Source organism: Osmerus mordax, chromosome 27 (assembly GCF_038355195.1).
Source record: "Osmerus mordax isolate fOsmMor3 chromosome 27, fOsmMor3.pri, whole genome shotgun sequence".
Classification (NCBI taxonomy): domain Eukaryota; kingdom Metazoa; phylum Chordata; class Actinopteri; order Osmeriformes; family Osmeridae; genus Osmerus; species Osmerus mordax.
Genome location: NC_090076.1, coordinates 1261171 through 1275771, shown reverse-complemented (window position 1 = coordinate 1275771; position 14601 = coordinate 1261171). Strand labels below are relative to the sequence as shown.

Below are 14601 nucleotides of genomic sequence, written 5' to 3'. Positions count from 1 at the left end.
GTATGGGATCTAAACATGTATTCACTTGCCTTAGTCTATCTAGAGTTAGCCTAATCTCTACTGTACTGAAGGTACAGATGGAAACTGCCCCCACTGATAAAAATTTAAAAAGCACTTTGATTTCATATGAAGGGGATAAGACACCGATACACTTTCTAAAACATTAACTAAATCTATTTTTTGGCAGTTTGCGAAAAAGCCACAAAACTTTGAACAAAAGAATGTAATGAACTAATAAGGCTGACTGATAATCATACATTCTGATTAAAATTGATTCTGATACCTGCAGATTCTGAATGTTGAGCCACTGGCACATGCTTATATTGACAGCTGTGCATGGTGCATCCACAACGTTGTGAGGTGGAAGAAGATGGACTGGTATACCTTTGAGAAAAAATAATAATAGTTCTACATGTTTATAATATAAGTAAACACACAGCTTTGGACTTGATGCAGTCCAAAGCAGCAGTACACAAAATAATGTATTCTTCATTAAAGATTGGTAAATTTAAGAGAAACTGAACACAAGACAAGAAAACGCACAATTGTCAGCTTTGAACATTAGCTTTGGAAGTTCAATTTGGACAAACTGAAAATTCTCCTCAGTAAGAGAGGGCTTGTGATAGCGCCCATGGATCAGGATGGGGAATTTGAGCTTCTTGCCAACCAGAGACATATACACAAGTGCAGTGAATCCCGCAGACATGTGAGCAGGAGTTTCTACATCAATTGCTGAATTCAGCAGCACCTATCAAAACAGAGTAGTAAAATATTAAGTTGGTAATGTGCCTTGCAATTACCACAACACTTAACACAAAGCTCTGCATTTGTGTTAAGTACAATATGCCATCAAATTACCTGTAAATCTTGGTCTTCTTTCTGAGGTGCAAGTTGGTATGGATCAATGTAGAGTCCACTGGGGAATCTGTAGGACAGCAATATTCTGAGTCTATTTGGTGCCTCAGGACTAAACTCAACAGTGGTGACCAACTCCCTGAAACAAAACAAGGTCAGTCATGATAAATCTCCATTTTAATTGTCACAGTGGTTGTCTGTATGAACATGGTCGTGGCCAGCTATAAGGTCACAAGGTCTGAAATAGGTTTGAATGGAAAACAAAATTGGTGCTAGATAACTGTATAATCATGCAGAAAAGTGCCGGACAATACTCCTTGCGTTCTCAGGACTTCTTTATGCTCGCTGTCCCAAATGCCAGAATGGAAATGGGAAAAAGGGCTTTTATGTATTGTGCACCCTTATCATGGAATATGTTGCAGAATGATTTAAAACTCAAAGAACTGATAACATTTACTGTTTTTATATCTAAAATGCAAGAAATAGAGGCAGGTTCCCAAAAATGTAAATGTTTTAAAATTAACCAGGTTACGTAACTGACTCTTAACTTTTAGTTTCTTTTAAATTGTCTCATTCTGTGTTCTTCTGTCTGTAACTATGTGTTCTTGCTGCCTGTCTTGGCCAGGTTTCCCTTGAAAAATAGATTTTTAATCTCAATGGGACTATCCTGGTTAAATAAAGGTTAAATAAAAAATGATCTTAAATTGGAAAGTCCCGTACCCGACTTTCTCTCTGCTTCTGAATACTGTGAAACCGCTTAAAACTGACAGCTTGCCTATCAATAAGACAGCCATTATTGCATAACGCAGCCTACTGTGTGCATGGTAAGAAATTGGTTGGACTGACGCATCGATGCTTGTATCGCAAACATAATACGCAGTTTCAAAAAGGTGTTTTGGAGCTTGTGTCAAATTATGATAACCACATGATTGATGACGTTCGATGCTACAAATGTCACAAACTGGTTTGAAGTTTTGGAGCTCTTCTGAACCAGAGCCATAGAGGAAACGAAGCCACCGCTTCTTGTTTTATTTGATGACAAATCACACATTGCCAGAGGAGCAGAGAGTTATTAATAATAAAACCTTAAAGTGCCCACAATTATTCCCCAAATTCACGATACACATCACAAATGTTAAGAATAAGAAGAAATCACAAGTGTTTCACAAGTTTCATTAATTTAACTCACTCTTCAGTATAAATACCGCCCACCCACATCAGAGAAAAACAAGTTTTTCGGTGGTGTAGCTGGTTAAAGCTGTTTTCAAAAGCGTTGCATTTGTGAGTCAGAGGACAAGAGTTTGCATATTAACCTATTTAATAACCTAATGTATTATCCCCTCTGTATAAAAGTAGAAGAAATAATTAAATGCTTCCATACCATTATATGGCCTATTCCTTTTATAGGTACCGTTTGCTGCACATTGCAAAGGGTTTGATGTAAGCTACCATTTTTACTGTGGGAAAATGACACAATTCTAACATAGGCCTTCATATGTACACAAAAGTGTGAGCAGTAATAGCAGATCAAAATTAACACACGTGGCCTTAATTAAAAAATTAAATAATGTAGTAGGGTAGGCTACCGATGGAGAATACTACTATGCCTCATTCTATAATTTTAGTTAACCAATAGATGTCACTGTGCTATTCATTTTCAATGCGCCGATAGTTCGGCTCTTTGGGCCGGCAAAATCCGGTAGAAACCACCAAAGCTTCAAAAGGCATCGTTTTCCCATCCCTAATATTTACAGTGGACAGAGTGCAAAAGGAAGAAAACAGCAAAAATAAACAAAGTCCATGACAATCATCCTACCAAAGAGCATGGCCTACAGCTCCTAAGGCCACCCCCTGTTCTCTGGGATCAGGGCCTGACCCCTATTCACACCGGACGCGTCTGAGGCGCGTTACAGCTGTGACACAAATTCGACGCAACCTCAAAAGGAGGCTGAATACGATTAAGTGAAATGCACACAGTGTTTAAATGCACAGGAAAGCTCATCCTTCAGTCTTTTTACCCCGTTGCCTTCTGGCAAGCGATACCGAAGCATTCAGTCTCGCACACGCAGACTGGATAACAGTTTCTTTCCAAGGACCATCAGCCTTCTGAATGGACATTTATATGGATATTGATACACTTTCTCACTAGCAACTTTACACACTGTCAGTTTCAGCTACTGGTTGCACTATTAGCAATATTGCAACAATTGTACCCCACTTGTCTTTAGGTTAGTATAGGTTTATAAGGGCAGTATAGGTTATTATGTGTATTAGAGGTTCAGTATACTCTATATTATTTTGTATATTTAGGAGGTACATATATTTTTTGCTTATCATAGATGTAATCTATGCTATGCCAGGTTGCTTTGCGTTGTCTTGTTCTTAAGAATTTCAGTGCCCAGTCTGACCTTGTGTTGTTCTGTGCATCTGACAATAAAATACTTGAACACACTGTTTTTACTTTGAAGGGACCGGCGGAATGTTCCATAAAGCAAATTTAAGCCAGGCATGTCAGTTACTTTCCCGTTTATTTGATAATGTGCTTTTCTGACTTTTATTTTGTTTTTTTACCTTACGGCCTGACGCGACCTCTGTCAAAAACAGCTGCGAGGAGGAATGCTTCTGAAACGTGCTGCGGCGTTTCTGGTGTGAACTGCACCATTGACTAGAGTGGCCGCAATCAGCTCCAACAGTCGCGTCACAGACTATACGAGCCGCAGACACGTCCAGTGTGAATAGGGGTTGAGGCTTCTTTTATACAGGTAGCCATGCCCTCCAGGAACATACCTATTACACAATAAACGATTATGCTGTACACATCACTGACAATGTAATTAAAGATAACCAGTGCATAACAACGGTACTTAGGAATTTGCTGGACCTGATGTTAGTTTCCTCCAGGATCACAATGACTCTTATTGAGAGACTTGTTGCTCTTGTTGGTTAGTTGTAACTGATTTAAAATTCTTGTACTCGCTGTGAAATATATTATTGTTGCTTTCTTTTCTGCAGGTACACTTCTTGCACTTTTGAGGTTCATGTTGTTTAATTGTAACTTGTTTAACTACATGCTCTTATGGTTCTTGCCTTTGGCACTTATTTGATTTTTCACAATATATGCTTCATGTTTTGGCTACCCGCAATGTTTGTCTATCTCGTTGTTATGATCAGTGACCTTCACTTTTGTAAAGCTCTCTCTTGGAAGTCGCTTTGGATAAAAGCATCTGCTAAATGATTGAATGTAAATGTAAATAGTGCCTGTGATGAAATTGGTGGCACATACACGGATTCCTGGAATTATAGATAGGGCACAGTGCCCATGATTATGTTGGTGACACCAGGGATTTCTGGAATTATAGATAGATAGCGCAGTGCCCATGATGCAACTGGTGATGACATTTATTTTCAGTGGTTTTGGTACCTATATTTCTCAGATCACAATTGAAATTCTCTGTCATCTCTGAAGTATTTGTTCGACCTCCACATCTATTCTAATCAAGTTGCCAATGCTGTGGTAGCCTTCATTCATGCAAATTATTATGTAGCCTTCATTTGTCTGCTGTTTCCTACGTTATCAATTGCTTATGTTATGTTGATCAAAATGTACTATATTGGTTCTCTTTTAAATGGTCTAACCACTACAAACATCTAAACATTCAGTTCATAACAGAAGTCATTACAAGCACAGTGGTTGAGCCAGTTGTCATAATTGTAGGCAGGGGCGGAGCAAGGGTTGTGTCTCAGGGGGGGCGGAAACTGATTGGGGGCCCCCTTGTTATTAATATTTTGCAGTGCAATAAAATATAACAATAAGAAGTAACCAATGGCAACCTCTATTGTGAACAGCACATATTAGCCTATATAATAAATGTGTTCAGTCATCATAGCCCCTAATGTGCGAACAAAATGTAGGCCTAGGCCACTAGCCTCGCATTCAGCATTCATTAGAATCTTTCACACACAGTACGCCTACATAAATCCATGCATAACATCGGTTTAATGATCTGTCCATTTAGCAAATACACTATATTCAAATTCAACGATAAGCGGTCATAAGCCCCCCAAAATGAAGTTAAAGACAGTAGCCTATAGTCATCCGACAGCTAATAATAAACAAACATAGGCCTATATAACAATTCTTTCCACAACAATTTGGGCAAGCTACACGCAAAACCAAGCCCCCATGAAAAAAAAAACGAGTGTGCAACACACACACGCGTGACGTGCACTGCAGTTGACCACCTAAAATTCCACTAGACTATAATCATTTTCTTTTCCGAACTGACATGTATTGTGCATCTCTCAAAACCAGCAAACTCATAGCCTACACACAGGTCAAAACACACACAGGTCAAAACACAAACACATTATTTATCCATTTCAGACGGCTGAAAGTCCTCTGCCTCGATCTGCTTATCGGTATTGTCAAGTAAATGCAATAAAGAATGGCAAGGTTGGGGAAAGCACGGTCCTTGTCGTTGTCAATGAGAAATGGTAGGATGCTGTGTGTGTTTAGTTCATGTTTTTCCATGCTCAGCTCACGGTACATAGTACGAAGTGTAACAAATTCATCAACCACATAATTGGCCTTAGACAGATATTCCGAATAGAACTCCGCAAGCGCTCTAACGTTTCGAGCAGCATGGGGTTCATCACAGAATATTTCTCAGCCATTCTCCTGAAATCAGCAAAGCGATGCTCAAACTGCGAAAGTTTACTCAACGTCTATCCTACTGTACGTCTCTACGTCATGTAAACAAATTGAAAATGTATATATATTTAGTAAAATTGTCTTTTAGTTAATCCCCATGCTTGATGGAGTAACAGGAATGAAGACACTAACACCACCTGATGATCACGATAATCCTTGTTCATACAACTAGCCCAGGAACACTGCGCCACAATAATAATCTCACCTACAAAGAAGGAATCTGATAGGCTATATTTGCGAAGAGATTGCACACAACTATATGGAAAAACTATATTTAGTAAAATTGTCTACCATGGATACAATCAACGTTTTGTTGCCAAAGATAAATTATGAAAAAAGAAAAAAAAAATCATAGATCGCGGGGCCTGACGGAGAGCTCGTAGAGGGCGTTCCACGGAGACGAGGGCGTTCCCATGTGTCCGTTTTTCGAAAAACGCAGAAGCATATATCGGCCTTTACACGAATTTGCTTTTAAATAACAATACAGAATTTCCCTATTTTCCTTGCTTAGTTTCATTTCATTGTGAATGCCTTTTATAATCACATTGGTTCCATTGCTGTAGGCTACTTAGACTGTTTTGAAATCATTAAACTCATTTCTGTAACAAAATTCACTGATACTGAAAGTATATCCACTTTATATTGTTGTTCTGTTAGCTAGCCAGCCCCTTTGAAAGCAGCTGAATATCGTTTGTAGTGTAAACGCGAATTACCTTCTAAATAACTAAACAGAATTTCCCTATAGCTTAATTTCATTTCATTGCGAATGCCTTTGTTAAAGGAATAAGTTCATTCACGGTAGCCTACTGCACTCCTTAGGATCATAAAAAGGACACCTACAAAATATTAACTTTGAAGAGTGCCCGGTTCTCAAAATATCAGACCAGACTTGCTCCAGACCAGTGGACCAATCAGAGTGATGGGGCTGTGACGCGGAGAGGAAGGCAATTTTTTATTATTTAATTTATGAATTTATGAATATGAACTTTGCAGAGAGTCTGGTTCTTTAGTTGAGCTTGGGAAACTAAACCCATTCTAATGTGTACACACACACACACACACACACACACACATATTTCTGTAATTATTAGAGAGATATACAGATACATACAAGACAGATACAACACTTATCATCCCTTTGTGAGGTAACAGCCGATATGTGTCTGTTTGTCAATTCTACCACTCGCCCTGCACCTGCGCAACGCGACAACTACACCATTTACCCCCAACCTTGGCTCCCATTTTAATTGGCCTTCCTCATGTGCCATACCCGGAAGTCAGCGGACAACACGGCAAAACAAACAGAAAATCGACAGCTCACTCAATACTACAACAGAACAGACATTACGTAAATAAAGTTCACCAAGTGTAACCCTACTGTGCGTATGGGTGTGTGTAATTCAGGGATGGATTAACCAACGGGCCTACCGGGCCCAGGGGCCCATGAGCTCAGGGGGCCCCTAACCCAGAGCCTCTGCGTGACGTCTCTGTTATTAACTTGATATGTATTGTATTGATATGATGATATGACACGATGCGCCATAGTCGGTATATGCTAGGCTTTCCTACCTTTCCTATAAAACAGGTCTATAAGCTTGCTTTCAACAAATTGCCTTATTTATCTTATTTACATGACGGCATGTCATTTCTGTCTCTACATGGTCTACAGTGGTTCCCAAAGTGGGGGCCGCCACAGATGGAATGAATGAATGAATCAATAAATGACACTGCTGGCTGTTAGCATAACATGGACACGTTTTTGATGGGGCTCCCACTTAAACGAAAAGCAAAGGATGAAGCATCACCAAATGTGCTTCCAAAGCAAAAGGCAAAGATTAGAAAATATGACAAGACATATCTTGTCTTTGGCTTCACCTGTACAACGGTGGGTAATGAGGAGAGACCGCAGTGTGTTGTCTGTCTTAACCCTCGTGCTGCCTTCGGGTCACATGACCCAAAGGTTCATAACGAACCATCGTTGTGTTTACCCAATTTTACCCAATACAAAAACAACTAAAAATTATTTTCTTTTAACCATTCCAATGTGGGGGGTCTGAGACAGCCCGACAGTTAAAAGAAAATGCTTCACTTTGTTTTTGTATGAGGTAAATTTGTCGCAATACGACGGTGGGTCACAATGGGCCCGGTCACAATGGGCCCGGTTTTTCAAAAGTAATCCACTAGGATTTTGGATAACGGATTGGATCAAATCTTGAAAATGGGTTTTTCAAAAGAAAAAAAGGATTACATAATCGGATTAGATCACGTAATCCAATCTTGGTTTTGATCCGGATCAAACCTTTAGTTTGGGTTTTTCAGAACTTTTTTGTAGGATTTGGATCACTTTGATCCAAAAAATCTGGATTAAACTGATCCCATCAGAAGGGTGGATTCAGCGTAGATTTCATGCCCATAATGTAATGAAAACTTTTAAAATGTATCAAATAATACTATATTTGGATCATGAGTATCTGACAAGATATCCTATTTATTCATAAGGTTTTAATTTTATTTGTACATCCGTCAGGCTACAGTGATTAGGTAGGCTTTAACGTATACCTTTCAGTATAGGCCTACAGCAAAGTAGAAAGAGTTTGGCCTCATAAAATAATCCCCCAAACAGCTGTCAAAATTGACCAAAAACAATAAATTTTATTCTGTCACTAACTGATATATATATTCATCACAATCGAAAATATTTTTGTTTTTAGAACATTTATTGGTGATGCATGCAATGATTACAGAATAACCAAATAAATGCAAAGAATGGCAATCACTGATTTTTTTTCATCCAAAACAAATCCAAATCAGAAATAGTGTCTAACTATTGCGTCCCTTGTTGCACGTCCTGTTTGCTCGTTCTGGCAAAATACAGGAGGTTGGTTAGGGTCTCCAAGGGGCTCAGGTGCATTATTGTCAGCACAGAGAGGGACATTGTGCTTGGTAGCGATGTTGTGCAGGACAATACAGGCAAGGGTTATGTTGCATGCTTTCTGTGGTTCCGCTCTCAGGTAGTTAAGGCATGCAAAGCGCCTCTTAAGAACTCCATTTAAACGCTCAATTGCACATCTTGCTCTGCAATGAGCAGTGTTGAAGTGTGCCTGCACCGGTGTATTTGCTGTCTCTGGTTTGGAGGTCTCTATATAGAGCGCTCTCCCTCAGGATGCGTGCATCATGGACAGACCCAGGCCACTTGACAACGCAGTTGGTGATGATGAGGTCAGCATCACACACAAGTTGGACATTGATGCTGTGCCTCCCCTTTCTGTTTATTAACTCCCATTCATTCTCATGAGGTGCTTGTATATGCAGATGTGTGCAGTCAATTGCTCCAATAGTTTTGGGCATATTCCCCAAAAGAAAAAAACTGCCTGGGCAATCTGGTTGTCCTTTGGAAAAGAAACAAATTCATTGACCAGGCTGGCCAGTGCGATTGACACATCTCTCACCACATCACACACAGCTGATTTCACCACTCCCATATAGTCACCAACAACTTGATAGAAAGTCCCACATGCATAAAATCGGAGAGCAATGAGGATCTGGTCTTCCACAGACAGACCGTGACTCCTTTGGGTTCTGTGTTGAAGTTTTGGCCAGAGAAGGTTCACAAGGTACTCTATATCAGCCTTCCCAAAGCAAAACCGGACATACAGCTCCTCAGTGGTGTATTGCTCCAGTGGCTTGGTACGTTCAACATACACCCTTTGACGGTATCCTCTCCTGGCAAAGTGGTGGTGGCGGTGGCGGTGGACAACACCTGCCATTTCACTGTCTCTCTGTGAATCCTCTGAGAAAGGCTGATTTATATGGCTGTGTAGTTGGTCTTTTCAAACACACCTATTACAACTGATTGGTTTTGGCTTGTGTTCAATTGAGGCAATTGGACCCAAGGCCTATAATTGATGAACAATGTTCACTATAGTAAAGCAACGGAACCATGGACTCAAGAAGCTGTAACTTCACTGCTGCTGAAACCAATGCACTACTAGAGGGTGTTCGGTGCCATTATGGAACAATAGTGGGAAGTTTTAATTCTGCTAAGGATACCAACAAAAAGAAAAATGATGTTTGGATTTTAATCACAGAAAATGTGAATGCCATAGGGTCTGGCCAGAAGAGGACCACAGACCAAATCAAATTGCGGTGGAAGAATCTTAAGGCCAGGGCAGCAAAGCACCATGCTGAAGCCAAAAACCCACAAACAGGCAACAAGCCATTTAAGAGGGGAGATTACACAGATGTGGTCCTCGACATCATTGGAGGTGAGAAGTCGCAAGCTCTCCATTTTTTTTCACAATATCAAAGCCTAATTTAACATACTTGTCGGTGTTATTTTTTCATTCGAATTTGGATGGGTAGTTAATAACACATTATTCTGTGGTGTGGCGAACTTAAAACTCGTTTCCAGGTCCACTTTAAAGGATCTTTATGCAAAGCATCTTAATAAGCAATTGCAGGGCCAGTCTGATACATTTTTTGTCAAGGGCTTTGGGTCGGTGAATGAGTGTAAATTGGACGGCTTCTCTTAATGTATCCATTAAGAGAAGCACAGCAACGCTAGCTAGCTAACTAACTATTGAACTTTAGCTAAATTAACAATACTTAATGAAGTCAGGTGCATAAGGATGCACCAAAATGAAAATGATTGTCCGAAGCTGAACAAAATGAAACACGAAGACCGAACGCGTTTTTTTGTATATTTTTTGCCATTGCATGAATTAAATAGCCAAATTGTGCTTTTTATTTTTGTCTTGCTTTTCAAAGAAAAACTATTTCAAAACAAAAATGGCTAAATATTTACATTTACATTCAGTCATTTAGCAGACACTCTTATCCAGAGTGACTTACAGTGAGTACAGGGACATTCCTCCGAGGCAAGTAGGGTGAAGTGCCTTGCCCAAGGACACAACGTCATATGCACGGCCAGGAATCGAACCGGTAACCTTCTGATTACTAGCCCGATTCCCTAACCGCTCAGCCATCTGACCCAATATGTATTTAGAATGTCTTCATTCCAGCAGACACTATACCAACAAAGCACAATATAACTTAAAATAAATACATTTGTAAAACAAAATACTTTTATATGGCAATTTTTGAGTCCCCTTCCTTGAATATATCCTATATTAGGCCTATGACTACTGAAATTATGTAATGTACTCTGTATGCACAGAAAAGCCTACTTCTTGCAAATATTCTCAAAAAACATTTGCATTGGCTAGGCGGCTGGTTGTAAATGAAGACTGATGCATGCGGTGCTAAAGCCTGAGTGAACGTGTAGTAAACGTGTCCAAAACTTAAAACTAACTTGACCACGGTAATTTTTGCATCTTTCACAGACACTTTGAAATGCTTCCTCACTGTTGACATATTTGTTGCATTTATAAAGCACGTGCGCCTCGCTGGTTGCTATTTGATTTTGATTTTTTTACCCTGGCTGGGGCTCTGTGAGTGAAACTTCTAACATAATTTAACTGACATGTTACATTTAGTCATTTAGCAGACGGGGAATGTCCCGACTTACAGTTACACTTACATTCCCCCCGAGGCAAGTAGGGTGAAGTGCCTTGCCCAAGGACACAACGTCATTTGACACGAACTGGCAACCTTCAGATTACTAGCCCGATTCCCTAACCACTCACCACCTGACTCGCCTATGTTAGAGTAAGACCATTCTCTTAATTAAATGTCTTTTTTTTCTTCCTGAAACAAACCATGGATAAATCAAGATAGATAATTCAAAACTACCACAAATAGATACTGTTTAAATCAGGCAATATATTTACCTGTGAAATCCACTTTTCTTGATATTCATTGAAACAAATGCATGCTTCAGCACTTGCCTGGACAAACCACAATTGTTCTCATCTGCAAAAAAAGAGAAATATTGTAAAGCACATGAGATGTGATGTTACAGTAAAAAATAAAGTGATTACTGGTTGTTGAATAAAATCAAAACAAGAAAATGTATGTTTATGCAGGGTTTGGCTTATAAATGTAGTTTATTTTGGTAATTTAACTGGATCTTTTTTTTTTTTAAGTACCATCTTAATCACAAGGGTATTATGATTGTTGAGTTAATCAGGGATGCCGTCACTTACACCGGAGATCAAGTTTTTGACAAGGTGCTACTTGGCCACAGAGAAAGTGCCTCTATGCAGCTCAGACAAACTAGGTACAGTGGCAAGAAAAAGTATGGGAACCTCTTGGAATTAACTGATTTTCTACAGTAATTTGCCATACAAATGTGATCTGATCCTCATCACACACAACAATAGACAAACACAATGTGCTTAACCCTTGTGCTGCCTTCGGGTCACATGACCCAAAGGTTCATAACGAACCATCGTTGTGTTTACCCAATACAAATACAAATAATTTTATTTTAACCTTTGCAATGTGGGGGGTCTGAGACAGCCCAACGGTTAAAAGAAAATGCTTCACTTTGTTTTTGTATGCGGTAAAGTTGTCGCAATACGACGGTGGGTCACAATGACTGATGGGTCAGAATGACCCGAAGATAACACGGGTTAAGCTGATAACATACAAACAATACACATTTCCCATGTCTTTACTGAACACACCCATTCAACATTCACAGTGCTGGACGAAAAAGTAAGTGAACCTGAAGACTTATTACTAAAAGATAATTGGAGTCAATAGCATGCACACCTGGAGGATATTTATTTTTAAAAGTTGAATGACTTCCAATGCTTCGGAGTCTTGATGAGGCCGAGTCTGATGGAGGAGCAGGTTCAGAGAGTGACGTCTCCGGGTCTCTTGAAAGTTCACCTGATACTGGCTCTGAGAGTGATTCAGAGATAATTCCCTGCAGTAAAAAATTCTGCACCTGCTCTTTCTTTCTGCTTATCTTCCAAGTACGTTATGTTGATTCTTAGCGAGGCGATCTTGTGAGTTTCCTAAGCCTATAAATAGGTTTATATTACCCAAATAAGATTGATATTTCATTAAATAAAACAATTTTAAGGAGTAGCGTCGCACATATTTACATTTAGTCATTTAGCAGACGCTCTTATCCAGAGCGACATATGCGATCGTTCGAATGCGGGTCCCACAGCGTAACGTGGCACGTATGTGATTTCGAACATTCCAATTGAATATTTTCCGATAGACAAAAACTATGCGACAAACGGTTTAGTTTGGCTTCAAAATGTACTAATGAGGAGGCTAACTAGTAACACTAGCATGGTAGTAACACTGCTATGAGTTATGCTAGGTAACTAGGTAACGGAAGCTAACTAAAGCTAGTTAGCTTCCGTTTCGGAAAAATAACTTGCGCTGTGGGGACCGTCGGAAATATTTAGAACTAATGCATCTAAGGGTTAAACTAAACTAATATACAGTCGGGTAAAAAAAGAGGAAGAAGTCAAAATATTATGAGAAAAGCTCCTAGCCCCATACGGCACGCCAAGTGTAACACTGAAGTTGCTCTCACTGCTTTTCTGTGTTTGGTTGATGATGGTATGTTGAAGCACATTAGGGACTGCACCGCTGCTGAGGCTCACAGTCAAGGAGAACAGCTCATGACAGTTGATGAGCTACAGGCTTTCATTGCTGTAGTCTACATTTGTGGTGCGTGAGGTGGAAAAAGCATGGACTTGGCAAGCTTTTGGTCGAGTGTCTGTGGCTATGCATTTTTCAAGAACAATGTCCAGACAGACCAGACAGATATAAAGATGGACGACGCTTCTCCACCTCCTCTCACTGTACAAAAATGAAGCCAAAATATCCCGGACACGGGTGCTGCCACGGGAGACTGCGCAGTAGTGATTGGGTGGTGGAGCCGCGGTATCGAGGTCCCACACATACACTCGCCCGACCCAATAACTTTTTACATAGCCTGGCTACGCAAATGTTAGAGCTAATCATCTTTCCCACTGGTTGTACTGGGACTGAAGACTTGTTACAATATGGTAAATACAACAACTTACTACGTAGTCATATTTAGAAAGTAACACATCTTAACTTCAACTGTCAATCACATCTCACCCCCTTTTTATGTCGTCAAACTAATGAAAAATAAACTGATCAGAAAAATTAGCACAGACATCTGAGTGATAATAACTACCTAAAATGACAGAAACCATCTTAAAAAAAGACATTAACTTTAGTGTCACAAAAAACGGTACCCGGGTACCAAGTGGGTGCTCAAAAACGCCGACAAGCACAGTGTTGCCAAAATAATCTCACTTGTCGCCCCGACGACTTGTCAAAAAGTCGTTAAATCTGGCGACAATGTTGTTAAATTGGCAACACTGGACACCAGCTAATGCTGCAGCGGCTCCAGTAAAAGTTGTTGACAAAAAAAAGTGGAATAGCCACGTATGGAAATAGTTTCAATGTGAGGCAGATGACATTTAAGAACATTGTCAATCACCAGAAAACAATTAGCAAACATCACCTTTCAGGGCTCTAAAGTTTGATCTCAAGTTTGGTGTGAGATTGCCATACATGTAATGTATTGTGTGAGTCTCATGGCGAATGCATGAGACTTGAGAGCCCTGACCGTTCATGTCCTTTTTCAGCAAGCTAAATACCCAATACTGGGGCATACGAAAGGAGAAGGCACAACACAGTTTGGGATGTATATTTACGTTTTGTGTTTGTAGTGCAACCAAAAGAGAAGATAAGAGCCCCATGAAGCGTGTTGAATCCACTCTTTCTACTTCTTATAAATTATGTTCAAGTCAAGATTTATATTTTTGAGCTCTACAAATGATCGCCAAGTTATCTGCTGAGTTTGCTTAATATCTGGGTCAATGACGTGACGGGTCTTTTTTTTGTCCAAAGGCCTTAATAATAATAAAAAACTAATCTATGACATCAAATATATGTAAGGTAGTACAACTTGATCTCATTTATTGAATCCAAAAGGGTTTAAATATATTTTGATACATATAAAGGTAAAGATTTTGAAGTGTAAAAAGGTCATTCGGTTTAACCGTCCAAAGGCCAATACAGCCATTTCATTTGGGATTAAAATATTTTTATTCTGGCATTATTTATAACAT

General features: G+C 39.6%; 1 protein-coding gene across 3 annotated transcripts in view; it reads right to left on the bottom strand.

Annotated features, from left to right (window-relative positions):
- Nucleotides 1-14601, bottom strand: part of pigx (phosphatidylinositol glycan anchor biosynthesis, class X) — a 34982-nt gene that overhangs the window by 752 nt on the left and 19629 nt on the right. The window contains exons 2-5 of one of the 3 annotated variants that reach the window (XM_067230694.1): nt 11356-11437; nt 859-994; nt 544-748; nt 284-384 (exon numbers count right to left, since the gene is read on the bottom strand). In XM_067230694.1, coding sequence (XP_067086795.1) covers nt 284-384; nt 544-748; nt 859-994; nt 11356-11437 — 524 coding nt within the window. Of the gene's footprint in view, nt 1-283; nt 385-543; nt 749-858; nt 995-10417; nt 10474-11355; nt 11438-14601 lie in introns of those variants that run through there. The other 2 variants (XM_067230696.1, XM_067230695.1) reach the window with 2 other exon arrangements.